The 19,065-nt window shown below is 51.6% G+C and overlaps 1 protein-coding gene across 3 annotated transcripts; it reads left to right on the top strand.

Moving 5' to 3' along the window:
• Positions 1–4,133: 4,133 nt before the first annotated feature.
• On the top strand, positions 4,134–18,825 carry MSTO1 (misato mitochondrial distribution and morphology regulator 1). Of its 3 annotated transcripts, XM_065420062.1 has the most exons (14): positions 4,134–4,226; positions 4,970–5,105; positions 6,208–6,277; positions 12,552–12,627; positions 13,585–13,639; positions 14,639–14,780; positions 14,941–15,058; positions 15,153–15,287; positions 15,571–15,723; positions 16,879–17,010; positions 17,316–17,500; positions 17,873–17,977; positions 18,089–18,204; positions 18,543–18,825. In XM_065420062.1, the coding sequence occupies exons 1-14, from the start codon at positions 4,134–4,136 to the stop codon at positions 18,779–18,781; spliced, it is 1,755 nt and encodes a 584-aa protein (XP_065276134.1). In that variant the 3' UTR covers positions 18,782–18,825. The 3 variants fall into 3 exon arrangements, with proteins under 3 accessions (XP_065276134.1, XP_065276135.1, XP_065276136.1); XM_065420063.1 differs by lacking the exons at positions 4,134–4,226; positions 6,208–6,277 and having other exon boundaries at positions 5,029–5,105; XM_065420064.1 differs by lacking the exons at positions 4,134–4,226; positions 4,970–5,105; positions 6,208–6,277; positions 12,552–12,627 and adding an exon at positions 13,166–13,202.
• Positions 18,826–19,065: the final 240 nt, after the last annotated feature.

The following is a 19,065-nucleotide window of genomic DNA, read 5'->3' as shown; positions in this document are numbered from 1 at the left end:
CGCTACTGGCTCAGCCCGGCAGCCGTAGTCGCCTCCCAGCAGGGCCAATGAATGTGGCCGGGAGGCAGGGCTTGGGGGAGTGGGTCTTTGGGGGGTGAGGAAGACCTGTATGTATTGGGGAGTGGGGGTTCTGTGTGGGGTGCTGGGCAGTTGTGGTGGGGCTGTGGGCAGGGGAGTGAGGTGCAGGGTGCTGTGCATTTGTGGCAGGGTCTTGGGGCACTGGCCACAGGGAATTGGGGGCTGTTGGGTGGGGGGTTGTGTGGCAGCACAGGACCGGACGGGCCACTGTGTGTCTGGCAACTGCCAGTTTGTAAATAGTGCCCTTGCACTGGGCTGCCTGGGGAGGCCCCTGCCATGCCCCTCGCTCTGGGGACTGCTCTCGCCCCGCCTGGCCCCTCGCCCTGGGGACTGCTCTCACCCTGCCCTGCCCCATTGCCCCGCCTGGCCCCTCGCTCTGGGGACTGCTCTCACCCTGCCCCATTGCCCCGCCTGGCCCCTCACTCTGGGGACTGCTCTCACCCTGCCCTACCCCATTGCCCCGCCTGGCCCCTCGCTCTGGGGACTGCTCTCGCCCTGCCCCATTGCCCCGCCTGGCCCCTCGAGCTGGGGACTGCTCTCGCCCTGCCCCATTGCCCCGCCTGGCCCCTCGCGCTGGGGACTGCTCTCACCCTGCCCTGCCCCATTGCCCCGCCTGGCCCCTCGCGCTGGGGACTGCTCTCACCCTGCCCTGCCCCATTGCCCCGCCTGGCCCCTCGCGCTGGGGACTGCTCTCACCCTGCCCTGCCCCATTGCCCCGCCTGGCCCCTCGCGCTGGGGACTGCTCTCACCCTGCCCTGCCCCATTGCCTCGCCTGGCCCCTCGCTCTGGGGACTGCTCTCACCCTGCCCCATTGCCCCCTCGCTCTGGGGACTGCTCTCGCCCTGCCCTGCCCCATTGCCCCGCCTGGCCCCTCGCTCTGGGGACTCCTCTCGCCCTGCCCTGCCCCATTGCCCCGCCTGGCCCCTCGCTCTGGGGACTGCTCTCGCCCTGCCCTGCCCCATTGCCCCACCTGGCCCCTCGCTCTGGGGACTGCTCTCGCCCTGCCCTGCCCCATTGCCCCCCCTGGCCCCTCGCTCTGGGGACTGCTCTCACCCTGCCCCATTGCCCCGCCTGGCCCCTCGCTCTGGGGACTGCTCTCGCCCTGCCCTCCCCCATTGCCCCGCCTGGCCCCTCGCTCTGGGGACTGCTCTCGCCCTGCCCTGCCCCATTGCCCCGCCTGGCCCCTCGCTCTGGGGACTGCTCTCGCCCTGCCCCGCCCCATTGCCCTGCCTGGCCCCTCGCTCTGGGGACTGCTCTCGCCCTGCCCCATTGCCCCGCCTGGCCCCTCGCTCTGGGGACTGCTCTCGCCCTGCCCTGCCCCATTGCCCCGCCTGGCCCCTCGCTCTGGGGACTGCTCTCGCCCTGCCCTGCCCCGCCCCATTGCCCCGGCTGGTCCCTCGCTCTGGGGACTGCTCTCGCCCTGCCCCGCCCCATTGCCCCGCCTGGCCCCTCGCTCTGGGGACTGCGCTTGCCCTGCCCTGCCCCGCCTGGCCCCTCGCTCTGGGGACTGCGCTCGCCCTGCCCTGCCCCGCCTGGCCCCTCGAGCTGGGGACTGCTCTCGCCCTGCCCCATTGCCCCGCCTGGCCCCTCGCTCTGGGGACTGTTCTCACCCTGCCCTGCCCCATTGCCCCGCCTGGCCCCTCGTGCTGGGGACTGCTCTCACCCTGCCCTGCCCCATTGCCCCGCCTGGCCCCTCGCGCTGGGGACTGCTCTCACCCTGCCCTGCCCCATTGCCCCGCCTGGCCCCTCGCGCTGGGGACTGCTCTCACCCTGCCCTGCCCCATTGCCTCGCCTGGCCCCTCGCTCTGGGGACTGCTCTCACCCTGCCCCATTGCCCCGCCTGGCTCCTCGCTCTGGGGACTGCTCTCGCCCTGCCCTGCCCCATTGCCCCGCCTGGCCCCTCGCTCTGGGGACTGCTCTCGCCCTGCCCTGCCCCATTGCCCCGCCTGGCCCCTCGCTCTGGGGACTGCTCTCGCCCTGCCCTGCCCCATTGCCCCACCTGGCCCCTCGCTCTGGGGACTGCTCTCGCCCTGCCCTGCCCCATTGCCCCCCCTGGCCCCTCGCTCTGGGGACTGCTCTCACCCTGCCCCATTGCCCCGCCTGGCCCCTCGCTCTGGGGACTGCTCTCGCCCTGCCCTGCCCCATTGCCCCGCCTGGCCCCTCGCTCTGGGGACTGCTCTCGCCCTGCCCCGCCCCATTGCCCTGCCTGGCCCCTCGCTCTGGGGACTGCTCTCGCCCTGCCCCATTGCCCCGCCTGGCCCCTCGCTCTGGGGACTGCTCTCGCCCTGCCCTGCCCCATTGCCCCGCCTGGCCCCTTGCTCTGGGGACTGCTCTCGCCCTGCCCTGCCCCGCCCCATTGCCCCGGCTGGCCCCTCGCTCTGGGGACTGCTCTCGCCCTGCCCTGCCCCGCCCCATTGCCCCGCCTGGCCCCTCGCTCTGGGGACTGCGCTCGCCCTGCCCTGCCCCGCCTGGCCCCTCGCTCTGGGGACTGCTCTTACCCTGCCCTGCCCCATTGCCCCGCCTGGCCCCTCGCGCTGGGGACTGCTCTCACCCTGCCCTGCCCCATTGCTCCGCCTGGCCCCTCGCGCTGGGGACTGCTCTCACCCTGCCCTGCCCCATTGCCCCGCCTGGCCCCTCGCTCTGGGGACTGCTCTCGCCCTGCCCCATTGCCCCGCCTGGCCCCTCGCTCTGGGGACTGCTCTCGCCCTGCCCCGCCCCATTGCCCCGCCTGGCCCCTCGCTCTGGGGACTGCTCTCACTCTGCCCCGCCCCATTGCCCCGGCTAGCCCCTCGCTCTGGGGACTGCTCTCGCCCTGCCCCGCCCCATTGCCCCGCCTGGCCCTTCGCTCTGGGGACTGCTCTCGCCCTGCCCCGCCCCATTGCCCCGCCTGGCCCCTCGCGCTGGGGACTGCTCTCGCCCTGCCCCGCCCCATTGCCCCGCCTGGCCCCTCGCGCTGGGGACTGCTCTCGCCCTGCCCTGCCCCATTGCCCCGCCTGGCCCCTCGCTCTGGGGACTGCTCTCGCCCTGCCCTGCCCCATTGCCCCGCCTGGCCCCTCGCTCTGGGGACTGCTCTCACCCTGCCCCATTGCCCCGCCTGGCCCCTCGCTCTGGGGACTGCTCTCGCCCTGCCCTGCCCCATTGCCCCGCCTGGCCCCTCGCTCTGGGGACTGCTCTCGCCCTGCCCTGCCCCATTGCCCCGCCTGGCCCCTCGCGCTGGGGACTGCTCTCACCCTGCCCTGCCCCATTGCCCCGCCTGGCCCCTCGCGCTGGGGACTGCTCTCACCCTGCCCTGCCCCATTGCCCCGCCTGGCCCCTCGCGCTGGGGACTGCTCTCACCCTGCCCTGCCCCATTGCCTCGCCTGGCCCCTCACTCTGGGGACTGCTCTCACCCTGCCCTGCCCCATTGCCCCGCCTGGCCCCTCGCTCTGGGGACTGCTCTCACCCTGCCCCGCCCCATTGCCCCGCCTGGCCCCTCGCTCTGGGGACTGCTCTCGCCCTGCCCTACCCCATTGCCCCGCCTGGCCCCTCGCTCTGGGGACTGCTCTCGCCCTGCCCCGCCCCATTGCCCCCTCGCTCTGGGGACTGCTCTCGCCCTGCCCCGCCCCATTGCCCCCTCGCTCTGGGGACTGCTCTCGCCCTGCCCTGCCCCATTGCCAGGTCCACAAAAGGTTACTCCTGCTCTGGGGCTGGCTTTCTACGTGCCCCGGGGGGACGGGACCCGTGGGCTCGAGGGGCAGGTGGTGCCGCTGCGCGCGCACTCGTATACGAGGTCTCGCGAGCTCCCAGCCCCTCCGGCGGTGGAGTCTAGGCGCCAGGGCGGCCCAATCGCAACGGGCACGAAGATTGACGGGCGGCGAAGTCGCACGTGACTGTTTTTCTAGTTTATGCGACCCGGTAGCTGTTGCGCCGCTTCCAATCAGGAGTTGGCCCGCCCACATTTGGCGGTATTAGTTGCGGATTGGTGGGACTCTCAAATGGCAAGGACTTCAGCCAGTGGGGTCAAGTAGTTAGGCTAAGCCCCGCCCCCAGCCCGTCCTGGGGCTAGCGGTTGAAGCATGTTCGAGGCAGGTGGGATCCCGCGGGCGGCGCTGACGCTGCAGCTGGGCAGTTACGCGGGGTTCGTGGGCGCGCACTGGTGGAACCTGCAGGTGTGGAGCCTCCTGTCCCTGTCCCTGGCCCTGTCCCGAACCGGCCCGGGCCCGGCCTGCCTCGCCCCCCCCCCGGCCCATCTCCCCGGTCCCCCGCCCCCAACGGCACGGCCTGCCTTGGTCCGCCTCCTCCCCGGCCCGCCCAGCCCATCTCCCCTGCCCCCCACCTGCCCGGCCTGCCTTGGTCCGCCTTCTCCCCGGCCCGCCCGGCCCATCTCCCCTGCCCCCCACCCCCACCTGCCCGGCCTGCCTCGGTCCGCCTCCTCCCCGGCCCATCTCCCCTGCCCCCCACCCCCACCTGCCCGGCCTGCCTCGGTCCGCCTCCTCCCCGGCCCATCTCCCCTGCCCCCCACCCCCACCTGCCCGGCCTGCCTCGGTCCTCCTCCTCCCCGGCCCCAATCCCCTCTCCCCCACCGGGCTCCCCGGCCCCGGCATAACACCGCACCCCCTCCCCCCAGCCCATCTCCCCTCCCCTGTCCCTAATCCCCGCAAAACCATCTCCCCGGCCCGCCTGTTTCCTGGCCTGGGCCGCTGATCTCGACACCCCCGGCCTAGCCTGCCTCATCCCACACCCGCTTGTCTCCCCGCCAGGGCCGCTCCAGCCGCAGATCGATCGCTGGAGCGGAGGCTGTGGGGAGGGCAATATGCGGGGGCGTAATGGGGACTGTCAGGTACAGGGCACCAGGTGTGTGGGGGGAGTTGCTCGGTCTCCTGGTAGCACCGACCGCCTCTCTCCACCGCAGGATGCTGCGTTGCGCTGCGAATCAGAGGTGCATGAGCAGGAGTGCAAGATCTGCCCCGATGTGCTGTACCGGGCTGGGCAGACCCTCAGTCGGCAGGAGACATACACACCTCGACTCATCCTTATGGACTTGAAAGGTAGGGGTGGGGGCTGCTGCATCCCGGGGGCGTGAGTGAGACCCTGATGCCAATGGTCCGTGGGAGGTACCTGGAATGGATCTTGCTGGTGGGTGTTGTCAGATGCTACTGGTGTGGTGCTCTGCTTTCTCCTATGTTGATATCACTCGGCTGCGTGCGTGTGTTACCTCTGTGTGCTGTCCCAGCTCTGCAGATAGCTGACACAGCAAACCTGACGAGAACCCCCAAAAACCACAGAGTCTAGTAAGATGCAAAGTCACGTCGACTAGGTTTATTGCGACCTCGGACACAATTGCAGTTCCCCGTAGATTACTTAGTCTACCGGGCATACTACTAATAGATGCCTCTTGGCAATGGACCCGGCTCAGTCAGTGGCGGGACTTTCCACTGCCCCCTCGGCCAGACAAAGACACCACCCCGGGGATACATTCTTATACACAGGTATAAACAAGTTACACATCACTCCTGACGTATTGAGGTACAACCCCTCTACGTAGCAAGGTACAACCCCTCTATGTAGTAAGGTGCCGCCTCTCACCTTGTACATGTTGGTTCGATCAAAACAACTCTATCTATCATTTTACCCTTTTGCCCCTGTCATTGGGATGGGTCGGCCTGTTCCATGTTATCTGTGGAATGTTCCAGTATAGTGTGTTCTGTACTTTAACTTTGCTAGGTGAATATATATTTATGCAACATCAGCCCTTTTCCTGCCAGCTTCTGTGAGCAGGGCCTGCCTCTGGCTCACAGCTTAACTTTGCTTTATGTTAGCAAAATCTTGACCATTACTTTAGTTCAGGCCTTAGGCCTCATACCAGGCCTCTGATACCAAGGTTTATATCTCAGGGCCTCCTCTTACTACAGTGGGATGCCCTCTCCACTGGGGCAAGTGACACACGCGCACACACACACGCACACACACCCTCATCCCACTCTCTCTGCAGGCGCATGATGCCTGGTAGTGCTAGCCTCAAACCTCTGTGGGGTGGGATTCATCTAGAGTGGAGAATATGGTGAGATTTCTTACTGTCTTTAGTCCCAAGTACTGCAAACCTTGACAATATACTGGGCAGCAGTTTCAGTGACCTATTCTCTTGTGCAGGAAGCCTGAACTCTCTGAAACAAGAGGGATGTTTATATGGGGACACGAAAATAGACACCTCGGTAGCATGGTGAGTGTTACCATTTGTTCTTTCATCCTCTTAGCTGGAGAGGTTACGCTGCTGCAACAATGTGGGTCATGTGCCTCCTGTCCCTCTTCTCTGGAGCCTGCACTTAGACCTAGATGGACCTCAGCTGTTGGTCTTTCCCCAGCTGCTAGTTCTTAGACGCATTGTTCTCTCTCTGCCATATCATGCTCTGCTCTAAAATGGACAGCAGTTCAGTGAGAGATTTTTAGCTGTGCCCTTTGTAGTGGCCTGGAAGCACTAGTGAATGCACTGTATTGTAATGGTGCTACTTGGTCAGCTGCAAGGCTTAGCTCAGTCACTGCACAGCTGCTTTCAGGTGTTGTGGCTGTACTATATAACCATAAAAGTTAGGTTTCAGAGTGGTAGCCGTGTTAGTCTGTATCAGCAAAAACTCCGAGGAGTCCTTGTGGCACCTTAGAGACTAACAAATTTATTTGGGCATAAGCTTTCGCGGGGTAAAAAATTAGAGGTGTCAAAGACATGTTAGGTGCTATCCTGGGTCCCCTCCAATCTGGCTTCTCCCCTCTTTCCCTAACAACTGCTCTCATTAAGGTTTCTAATGCCTCTTTGTGCTTTCAGGGCTTCTTACTCAGTCCTCATCTTTCTGAAGCTTCCAGCTGCTTTTGGTTCTGATCATAGAATCTTAGAATATCAGGGTTGGAAGGGACCTCCGAAGGTCATCTAGTCTAACCCCCCTGCTCAAAGCAGGAACAATCCCCAACTAAATCATCCCAGCCAGGGCTTTGTCAAGCCTGACCTTAAAAACCTCTAAGGAAGGAGATTCCACCACCTCCCTAGGTAACCCATTCCAGTGCTTCACCACCCTCCTAGTGAAAGTGTTTCCTAATATCCAACCTAAACCTCCCCCACTGCAACTTGAGACCATTACTCCTTGTTCTGTGATCTGGTACGACTGAGAACAGTCTAGATCAGGGGTCAGCAACCTTTCAGAAGTGGTGTGCCGAGTCTTCATTTATTCACTCTGATTTAAGGTTTCACGTGCCAGTAATACATTTTAACGTTTTTAGAAGGTCTCTTTCTATAAGTCTATAATATAAAACTAAACTATTGTATGTAAAGTAAATAAGGTTTTTAAAATGTTTAAGACGCTTCATTTAAAATCAAATTAAAATGCAGAGCCCCCCCGGACGGTTTAAACAACCCCTTCATTAACTAGGAGATAATGCAGGCAGAAGCCCAGCTGCAGAGTGGGGGCTATCCAGTTTATTGCACTGAGTGTAGCATGTATGATTACCTGCCCTGTGGGCGGGTGGCGTATGTGTGCATTCGGTGCAAGGAGCTCCTGGCCCTCAGAGACCACGTACGGACTCTGGAGGCCAGGGAACTGGCCAGGAGCTAAGGGAGGCAGAGAGGTATGTTGATGAGGCTTTCCGGGACACTGTAGAATTGTCCCACCTCCGGTCAGACAGCCCCTGCGCTGTTGAGGAGGATGAAAGGCCCAGGGAAGCAGAGCAGTCAACGGGAGCAGAGGGAAACCTTCCCATAGTTGGGACCCTCCTTCCAGACGGTACTGGGGTTGCCTCTCGCACTGAGGTTACCTCTCCGGGGGAGGGAACTCCAGTTGCTAGGAAAAGGCAGGTATTAGTATTGGGAGATTCGATCATTAGAAACGTAGATAGCTGGGTTTGTGATGACCGGGAGAACCGTATGGTGACTTGCCTGCCTGGTGCGAAGGTTGCGGATCTCTCGAGGCATCTAGACAGACTTATGTGTAGTGCTGGGGAGGAGCCGGTGGTCGTGGTACATGTAGGTACCAATGACATAGGGAAGGGTAGGAGAGATGTCCTGGAGGCCAAATTTAGGCTGCTAGGGAAGAGACTGAAATCCAGGACCCCTATGGTGGCATTCTCAGAAATGCTCCCAGTTCCACGCGCAGGGCCAGGTAGGCAGGCAGAGCTTCAGAGTCTCAATGCGTGGATGAGACGATGGTGTAGAGAGGAGGGGTTTACATTCATTAGGAACTGGGGAAACTTCTGGAATGGGGGGAGCCTATACAGGAAGGATGGGCTCCACCTAAACCAAAGTGGAACCAGACTGCTGGCACTAAACATTAAAAAGGTTGTAGAGCAGTTTTTAAACTAGGAGATGGGGGGAAAGCCGACTGCTGCAGAGGAGCATGTGGATCGGACAGAGACTTCTCTTAGGGGAGAGTCTAATGATAGAGAATCTCCAGGTTATAGTCAGGAGCAGAGGATGGAAGAGGATAAAGTAGGGGCCAGATCAGATGATAAACATTCACATAAAAAAGAATCTGATACATTCAGAAAAGGGCAGACAAATAAACAGTGACAAGTTTTTAAAGTGCTTGTACACAAATGCTAGAAGTCTAAATAATAAGATGGGTGAACTAGAGTGCCTTGTGATAAAGGAGGATATTGATATAATAGGCATCACAGAAACCTGGTGGACTGAGAGCAATCAATGGGAAACAATCATTCCGGGGTACAAAATATATCGGAAGGACAGAACAGGTCGTGCAGGGGGGGGAGTGGCACTATATGTGAAAGACAATGTACAATCAAATGAAGTAAAAATCTTAAGCAAATCTGCATGTTCCATAGAATCTCTATGGATAGAAATTTCATGCTCTAATAAGAATATAACATTAGGGATCTATTATCGACCACCTGACCAGGACAGTGATAGTGATGATGAAATGCTAAGGGAAATTAGAGAGGCTATCAAAATTAAGAACTCAATAATAGTGGGGGATTTCAATTATCCCCATATTGACTGGGAACATTTCACTTCAGGACGAAATGCAGAGATAAAATTTCTCGATACTTTAAATGACTGCTTCATGGAGCAGCTGGTACGGGAACCCACAAGGGGAGAGGCAACTCTAGATTTAGTCCTGAGTGGAGCGCAGGAGCTAGTCCAAGAGGTAACTATAGCAGGACCGCTTGGAAATAGTGACCATAATACAATAGCATTCAACATCCCTGTGATGGGAAGAACATCTCAACAGCCCAACACTGTGGCATTTAATTTCAAAAGGGGGAACTATGCAAAAATGAGGGGGTTAGTTAAACAGAAGTTAAAAGGTACAGTGACTAAAGTGAAATCCCTGCAAGCTGCATGGGTGCTTTTTAAAGACACCATAATAGAGGCCCAACTTCAATGTATACCCCAAATTAAGAAACACAGTAAAAGAACTAAAAAAGAGCCACTGTGGCTTGGCTTAACCATGTAAAAGAAGCAGTGAGAGATAAAAAGACTTCCTTTAAAAAGTGGAAGTCAAATCCTAGTGAGGCAAATAGAAAGGAGCATAAACGCTGCCAAATTAAGTGCAAGAATGTAATAAGAAAAGCCAAAGAGGAGTTTGAAGAACAGCTAGCCAAAAACTCCAAAGGTAATAACAAAATGTTTTTTAAGTACATCAGAAGCAGGAAGCCTGCTAAACAACCAGTGGGGCCCCTTGATGATCGAGATACAAAAGGAGCGCTTAAAGACGATAAAGTCATTGCGGAGAAACTAAATGGATTCTTTGCTTCAGTCTTCACAGCTGAGGATGTTAGGGAGATTCCCAAACCTGAGCTGGCTTTTGTAGGTGACAAATCTGAGGAACTGTCACGGATTAAAGTGTCACGAGAGGAGGTTTTGGAATTAATTGATAAACTTAACATTAACAAGTCACCGGGCCCAGATGGCATTCACCCAAGAGTTCTGAAAGAACTCAAATGTGAAGTTGCGGAACTGTTAACTAAGGTTTGTAACCTGTCCTTTAAATCAGCTTCTGTACCCAATGACTGGAAGTTAGCTAATGTAATGCCAATATTTTAAAAGGGCTCTAGAGGTGATCCCGGCAATTACAGACCGGTAAGTCTAACGTCTGTACCGGGCAAATTAGTCGAAACAATAGTTAAGAATAAAATTGTCCGACACATAGAAAAACATAAACTGTTGAGCAATAGTCAACATGGTTTCTGTAAAGGGAAATCGTGTCTTACTAATCTATTAGAATTCTTTGAAGGGATCAACAAACATGTGGACAAGGGGGATCCAGTGGACATAGTGTACTTAGATTTCCAGAAAGCCTTTGACAAGGTCCCTCATCAAAGGCTCTTATGTAAATTAAGCTGCCATGGGATAAAAGGGAAGGTCCTTTCATGGATTGAGAACTGGTTAAAAGACAGGGAACAAAGGGAAGGAATTAATGGTAAATTCTCAGAATGGAGAGGGGTAACTAGTGGTGTTCCCCAAGGGTCAGTCCTCGGACCGATCCTATTCAACTTATTCATAAATGATCTGGAGAAAGGGGTAAACAGTGAGGTGGCAAAGTTTGCAGATGATACTAAACTGCTAAAGATAGTTAAGTCCAAAGCAGACTGTGAAGAACTTCAAAAAGATCTCACAAAACTAAGTGATTGGGCAACAAAATGGCAAATGAAATTTAATGTGGATAAATGTAAAGTAATGCACATTGGAAAAAATAACCCCAACTATACATACAATATGATGGGGGCTTATTTAGCTACAACAAGTCAGGAAAAAGATCTTGGAGTCATCGTGGATAGTTCTCTGAAAATGTCCACGCAGTGTGCAGAGGCGGTCAAAAAAGCAAACAGGATGTTAGGAATCATTAAAAAGGGGATAGAGAATAAGACTGAGAATATATTATTGCCCTTATATAAATCGATGGTACGCCCTCATCTCGAATACTGCGTACAGATGTGGTCTCCTCATCTCAAAAAAGATATACTGTCACTAGAAAAGGTTCAGAAAAGGGCAACTAAAATGATTAAGGGTTTGGAACGGGTCCCATATGAGGAGAGATTAAAGAGGCTAGGACTCTTCAGCTTGGAAAAGAGGAGACTAAGGGGGGATATGATAGAGGTATATAAAATCATGAGTGATGTGGAGAAAGTGGATAAGGAAAAGTTATTTACTTATTCCCATAATACAAGAACTAGGGGTCATCAAATGAAATTAATAGGCAGCAGGTTTAAAACAAATAAAAGGAAGTTCTTCTTCACGCAGCGCACAGTCAACTTGTGGAACTCCTTACCTGAGGAGGTTGTGAAGGCTAGGACTATAACAGAGTTTAAAAGAGAACTGGATAAATTCATGGTGATTAAGTCCATTAATGGCTATTAGCCAGGACGGGTAAGGAATGGTGTCCCTAGCCTCTGTCTGTCAGAGGGTGGAGATGGATGGCAGGAGAGAGATCACTTGATCATTGCCTGTTAGGTTCACTCCCTCTGGGGCACCTGGCATTGGCCACTGTCGGTAGACAGGATACTGGGCTAGATGGACCTTTGGTCTGACCCGTTACGGCCTTTCTTATGTTCTTATGTGGGTGGCCAGGACCCGGGCAGTGTGAGTGCCACTGAAAATCAGCTCGTGTGCCGCCTTTGGCACACGTGCCATAGGTTGCCTACCCCTGGTCTAGATCCATCCTCTTTGGAACCCCCTTTCAGGTAGTTGAAAGCAGCTATCAAATTCCCCCTCATTCTTCTCTTCTGCAGACTAAACAATCCCAGTTCTCTCAGCCTCTCCTCATAAGTCATGTGCTCCAGCCCCCTAATCATTTTTGTTGCCCACCCCTGGACCCAGACTAATGTTTGTTTTTCTTAGATTGTAAATTCTTCTTTGGGAAGAGATCTTGATTCCTGTTTGTATGAAAATGACCTAGTATGTTATGCATGATACTGGACTGCAGATAATTAATAATCTAGTTCCTCCTGCTGCACGGCAGGTCATGATTAAACATTTGAGACCTCTGTTCTCAGCCTGAAACTGTGTCCCCAAGTGGATTCACAGCTCAACACTGAAGTCCTCTTCTATTTGCGAAAGTTCCCCTCTTGCTCCCTCTCTTCCATGGCCTGATATAAATTAAAGAAAGTTAAAGAAACTGACAGGCACAACCTCTTTTAGTAAAGTCCCATGGACCTGGAACAGAATAATTCTTTCTGCTGCTCTTCGAGGTTAGAAGGAATCATCCCCTCTGGGTAGGTTATTCTTAGGATTGTCCACTAGGTGGTTTCTTGCATCTTCTTCTGGAACATGCAGTATTGGCTATTGTAATTAATTAGGAATTACCATAATAGAGCAATGTTCTTATCACAACTCGAGCCAGGTTGTATTTAGTGAGCTAGATACTAGACTGTAAGCTCTTTGGGGTGGGGTGGGGGGACTGTCTTGCTACATGCATGTAGAATGCTCAGTGCGACCTTGTTCTCTGAGGCCTCCTTGTGCTCCTGTAGTACAAATAATGAGGGGATTTATTTTTCAGGCAGGGTAATCTGATGACTCATCAAGAAGACCCTCCTGCAAAGAACCTTTTTCTACAGGACCTCAGCAAACTGGAGGTGAGAAGCCAGAACTCAAGGTGTAGAAACTGAATGGGTTTGATTTGTATCCTAGAACCAGAGATGCTAAATTAACAGGGTTTTCGTCTTGGCAACAAGCTTTGTTAGATATTGTTGCTTTTCTTGTTGGTAGGTTTTGGTGTCTAGACCTTTCTACTCCAGCTACCCCACGTACAAACTTGGCCAGATCCTGTTGATCTGCCTGCTTGCTTTTTTTTTTGTAAAAGAACATGTGGTTGGAATTATTTCCCTCTTAAACCTTCCTAAGGCCTTTCTGAACATAAGACCAGCAGAGCAGTTGACTTCTCCATGTCTCCAGTGGCAATGCTCAAGGGCAGAGAGACTGAGAAGCTGCAGTAAAGGCAGAACTATAGGTTCTGGATTTAGTTATTGGTGATGGGTGTAGGAGGGAAAGCTGTCCTTGCACAGACTGTGTGAAAAAAGTACAACTGTAAATGGACCAGAGACAGCCATTGGAATTGCACCAACAGTGTTTTTTTTTTTTTTTTCCCAGAGGATTCAAGAGCTGTGAAAGGGTCTTTTGCACAGACAGCTGAACATTAGAGAAATCAAAGGTCTCCTGTTTTGATGTGAAAGAAATGGATGAAATGTTGTCCAAATAACACATCCCTGTAGCTTGGCAGTAGTCCTACAAATTCAGGCTGAACATCTACCATTGGTGTCCTTGATTAAGATTGCACTCCTCCCCTAGTGCCCTGCAGCATGCATTATACTAGTTGCCTGCATCACAGTACTGCTGTTTATGTGAACCACTTTGGGGTCATTCAGGATAAAATCACTAGAGAAATGAATGAGACTTTATGAACTATACAGCGTACCATAGAAGCACAGATGTAGAACAATGTTCAGAGCCCCATCCCACTATATTGCCCTGTTACCCATTTACAGGTGAGGCAAAGCCATAGTAAAACCTGTCTCTGGGGCTTTTTGTTGCAGGGAGGCATGTCCTCTGATGGAGGCTTCAGTCCCAGAGCTCTTCCTCTCAGTAAAGGTGTGTAAGTCTTCCATGCCTGTCTGTCTGTTTAGGTCAAAGATCACAGAAATGGAGAATTGTAAAACGAGTGAAATGGGGAAGGGACTTCATTGCAGTCAATCGTGAGATTAATTACGATTAAAGAATGTAAGAATGGCCATTCTAGGTCAGACCAAAGGTCCATCTAGCCCAGTATCCTGTCTTCCGACAGTGGCCAATGCCAGGTGCTTCAGAGGGAATGAACAGAACAGGTAATCAAGTGATCCATCCCTTGTTGCCCATTCCTAGCTTCTGGCAAAACTGAGGCTAATAGCCATGGATGGACTTATCCTCCATGAATGTATCTAGGTTTTTTTTTAATTCAGTTATAGTCTTGGCCTTCACAACAGCCTCTGCTAAAGTGTTCCACAGGTTGACAGTGCGTGATGGGAAGAAGTACTTCCTTTTGTTTGTTTTAAACCAGTTGCCTATTAATTTAATTTGGTGACCCCTAGTTCTTGTGTTATGAGGAGTAAATAACACTTTATTTACTCTTCTCCACACCTGTCATGATTTTATGACATATCCCCCATTAATCGTCTCTCTTCCAAACTGAAAAGTCCCAGTCTTATTAATCTCTCCTCGTATTTTAAGTCCAAATTCATCATACTCCCTCCTCTGGCTGCTTTCCTCCATTGATTGGTTTTGTATGCTAGGATTCAGCTCTACAGCACTCTATTTAGCACAAAGTATAATTTTACGCACAGGTAATAGTCTTATCACAATACTATCCTGTTGCTATGAGTCTGTGACAGGCAGGGGTTTGGGATAATGCCATGGTGTGAAGGGCACAGGAAATAAGTGTGGGACTAGGTTACTTGGTTACCAAGAGAATTATGTGTAAAGTACTGGGAGCTTGGTTTAAAATCAAAAACACTTTAGCAGAAATCCTTGTGATCCCACTGTCTGGGTTATTAGAAGTGAGTGTTGGATGGACCCTCCGACCTGAACCTTTATCTGTAAATGTTCTTCTTGCAGATGTATCTCAGCTCCCTACACAGTTGCATGTTTCCCAGAAGGGTCACCAGTTGGAAGGCAGTGTGCGGGTTTGGTCTGATTACCTCCGAGTGCGTCTGCATCCCAGAAGCATTTTCATGATACATCAGTACAACGATGATGGGTATGTTTGTTTCACTTCAAATGCAAACTGAGTCAAAGTGGTAGCTCCACGAAGGGGCACAGCTGCTGACTGCAATTTAGGGATCAGCCTAACTGGATACGTGCTAAAAGACACAAAAAGTGGGAGTGGAGTTAAATGCTCACCTTGTCCCTTCTGTTAGGGAGTCCAGTCAACTCGAAGCCTTTGGACAAGGTGAAAGCCTCCTGCATGACCCCACTTACCTAGAGGAGCTGGAAGATAGATTGCACTTCTACGTGGAAGAGTGTGATTATTTGCAGGTACATGGGGTTATATTAACCTGACCTGGTTGGGGAACTCTGCCAATTGAACTTTTGGTAGAAATTCAAACACTATTTGTCCCTTTCGGTATAGGGTTTTCAGATTCTGTGCGACTTGAACAATGGATTTTCTGGAGTTGGAGCTAAGGTGACAGAACTTCTCCACGATGAGTATTCAGGGAGAGGAATCCTGACATGGGGACTGACTCCAGTCATTCATAATGTTGGGGTAAGTGTGCAGTGGGAAAAGAGACTCTTCCTGATCTCTTGACATTAGTGCATACATTCTGACTCAGACTGCTTCCTGTAAAACCGATATTGAGGATAGATCAAAAAAGCATCTCAGTGCAGTGAGTACTGAGACAGTAGCTGCCCTTCTATCTGCCTGGCATAGCACTTTTACTTCCAAAGGAACCTAAGGCCAGGGCAGATTATTCCGGGGGCCATCATGTTTAATTGCTAAATTGTTTAAGTGCCAAGCTGTGTGGATTTTTGGCATCTTTTGTCCGCAGGTGTCCTGGAAGGATTTTTACAGGCTGATGAACACAGTCCTGGGAATTGTCCATCTCTCCAGTCACAGCTCACTCTTTTGCCCACTATCACTCAATGGAAGTCTGGGACTCAAACCAGAAGCCCCCGTTACACTCCCATATGTACATTATGATGTGAGTATACACTGTCACTGACTGTGCAGACAGACTGGAAGCTTTTGGGAACCCTGTCTGGAAAGGCCTGACCACACTAGTGTATATATTCTATATTGTCAGAACTTTGTGCCAGAAGGGCTAAATCCTCTCATGCTAAAAAATCAAGCTATGTTCTATCTAGGGGGAAGTTCTAAATAATAGCTTGTCTCGGGGAACCTGCCTAATCCTATCCCTAACGTTTGAAGTTGATTACGTAACTCTATCTCTGTATATTTCCTCAATTTTAAACCTACAGCCCCTTAGTTCTGGTCTGTCCAATAATCCTTAGATTACTGACAGGCCTGAAGTATTTACCAGCTGTTTTCTGCTCACACATGAGCCTACGTTCCAATTACCTTTGCTGCCATTTACTGCACTCTCCATTTTAGCTCTGGGTTATGGCCCTTTACAACATTAGTTGTAATAAATGTAGGTTGCTGAATTGTTTCACACACTTGCCTTGTGTTTGTAGGTAGAGCCCTGCATAGATATAAAATTTGTATACACATCTGATCAGCAAGCATGGTAAGCAGATATCCAGAGATTTGCAGGGCTCTAGTTACAGGACTAAGATGGATTCATTCACATAATTGAATTCAGTTTGCAGAGTCTCAACTCTTGTTTAACTGGTTCAGTCCAAGGCTGGAGCTAATGCATATGGGTGACTGCACAGGAAATCTAAACTGGTGCAAAGTTGTAATTGCAGGCAGACACTGACTCATTGCACTCTGATTTAATCAGCTTCTTACAATGCTAGTTGAATTGCAGAAAGCTCAAAACTTTGTAGATTCTAGAACCTGGTCTCAGTGACCTGAGCCCCCAACTGGGAATGCACAGCAGAACATATAGGATGACCATAACACTAAATTCTGTCATTGGAGAAATTACTAATGAGGTAATCAGCAATAGCAATTGTTTTTATTAACAGATTTCTACTGAATAAATGTCAACAAGTTATTCAGGCTTTAAAATGTAACATCAGTTTGTGTCTTCTGGGCTGTTTTGCTCTGCCTTGGTCATTCTGAGTAGAAACTGCTTTAGTTGGTTTGGTTAAGAAACAGAAGAATCTGAAATTCAATCTTAAATGACCTTTTCCTCCTGTAACTTTGCTGTGGTTCAATTGTTCTTCTGTAGGCCTCTCTAAACTATCACAGCAGTGCAATCTTGGCAACAGCATTAGATACCCTCAGTGCTCCATACAGACTCCATTCCTCCCAGTTCTCCATGGTACAGCTTGCTGACTCATTTAACAGCTCTGGGAGAAAGGTAATGTTCTTCTAAGAAAATCATTATCACTCAGCCCCTCCAGCCTCACTGGCCATTGGTGTAAGGTAGAAGTAAAATGGTGAATGTGTTACAATAGCTATTCTGTTTCATACCTCAGTGGCAGAATCTTTCCTCTTGCCTGTAAATTGAGCCTCTGTGCATGTGGATGTTATTACCAGCAGACATTGATGCAGCATGTTGTTTTGGATACAGATCTCTTGCATGAGTCCCCCTGATCCCCAGATAAAGCTGAGACCAGATTATTACAGACATTTCTATTGGCCTGTTCTCCCTCTGGCTCTCAGGTTGTGGCTGCAGGAGCTGCTGTACCCTTTCCTATGGCATATGGTCAGTCTCTCCCAGATGCTTTGTGCAGCTACCAGCTTGCAGTGCCATGGACACCATTGTCTTCATGTGGGGAGCAAAAGGACAGCTGCTGTTTTGCTCAGTCTGTTGTGCTGAGAGGAATTGGCAAAGAAAATCATATTGGGTAAGAGAAACAGCTAGATCAAGTACCTGTCTTTCAGAGCTGGCCCCTAGCCGTGGTGATCTCTGACAATAGGGGCTTCTTAAGGGAGGGACTCTTGCTTTTAAATCCTTACTTGTCCAAAAGAGCTGAAGCAGGTAACCTTTAGGATATGTGGAAGGCCTGCTTTGCCTGTCAGGTTACCACCTGACAGGCTGGTGTCAATAAGGGAGAATCTTATTACTAAGAATTACAGTACCCTTGCATTGTTCTAGTACATGCTGCTGGTTTTAGATCAGTATAGAACCATTGCTGGCCCCCTGTAGCTCAGTCACAGTTACCAGCATCTCAGTTCAGGTACTCCTATAATATGCATTCACATGTTTTTCTTTGCAGTAATCTTCCTCCAGGGTCACAACCCAAGTCTGCCCTCCATGTTTGTGAAACTGGAGAGGAGGTTTTGGGAAGTTACTTACATGCTCGATGCCCAGGGACATTCAGGTTGGTGATATGCTCTGACTAGGCAGCTTGGGGGATGGGTCACTGACTGCTAATTATGTAACTTCTATAGTGAATTTTGGATAATTCTTCCTCACTTTGTTTCCTTGGCAGCACCTCATATTTGATTCAGGGCCCATGTAAAGTGTTACCTCCATACCCCCAATTTTTCTCTGCTCTTCTAAACAAGCAAGGTTTCCTCCTGGACAAGCTTCCTAGCTGCTCAACAGGTAAGATGCTCTAACACACCCTATGTGTGACAAACTGCTCGGTACCATACAGCTGCATCAAACAGATGTGAGGAAGGGGTTAACACGTGGGGGTTTTTTTTGTTTTTTAAAAAAGCTTGAATTAATAAAGGATATTAACAAGCTGGCACCCTTCTAAAGCTTGCTATTTTTCAACTGTTGGCGTAGGGCCAGTGCATGCCAATGGCATTGTCCTACAGGCTTTCTCAAAACCCCTTCCCCTAGTAGAACACTTATTTTAAAAGTAGAATAGGAAGGGGACATGGTGATATACTCTGAATGTGATAACAGATGTTTCAGTGGAGATGTTTTTTCCACAGCAGTTGAAAGCATTCCTGTCCTAACAGCACTACAATCATCACCTGCTCTGTACAGTGCTCTCTACAGTTTATATAAGGAGCTGCATCGAGTGGATGTACGGCGCTGGGCTAGCTTTTTCTCTGCAGGCATTGAACTTTATGATTTTCAGGAGGCCCTACATGAGCTAAGAACACTGTCACAATGCTATAAAACAAGCTCTGAGTTGGATGAATCTGAGGATGAAGCAGACTCCAACTAACTCTACTACCTATCACCTGAGGAAGAAGAGAAACTTTAAAAAAAAAAAAAATCAAGGCACTGACTTTAAAGAATAAAATGTTACTGCAAATTAGGTGACAGTTGTGCTGCATGTGTTATACAAAGGGAGAGGGTGGCTTTAGACATCTGTAATTCAAGTATAGGATTTACCCATTTACAGCAGCAGTGTCCATCATTTATCACAACAGAATGGGGGTTTATGCTTTATAAGCTAAAATGATCCATGGTTATTGTTCAGTATAGCCTTTCCAGCTATAAAAAGAT

Source organism: Emys orbicularis, chromosome 20 (assembly GCF_028017835.1).
Source record: "Emys orbicularis isolate rEmyOrb1 chromosome 20, rEmyOrb1.hap1, whole genome shotgun sequence".
Classification (NCBI taxonomy): Eukaryota; Metazoa; Chordata; order Testudines; family Emydidae; genus Emys; species Emys orbicularis.
Note: the sequence above shows the minus strand (reverse complement) of the source record. Positions and strands in the feature narration are given on the sequence as shown.

Bases quoted from the DNA above. Each gene is read 5' to 3' on its own strand.
- MSTO1 (XM_065420062.1), top strand. From the start codon at position 4,134: ATGTTCGAGGCAGGTGGGATCCCGCGGGCGGCGCTGACGCTGCAGCTG. The intron at 4,227-4,969 runs GTGTGGAGCCTC...TCTCCACCGCAG, and splicing joins CGCACTGGTGGAACCTGCAG to GATGCTGCGTTGCGCTGCGA. The intron at 15,288-15,570 runs GTAAGTGTGCAG...TTTTGTCCGCAG, and splicing joins CAGTCATTCATAATGTTGGG to GTGTCCTGGAAGGATTTTTA.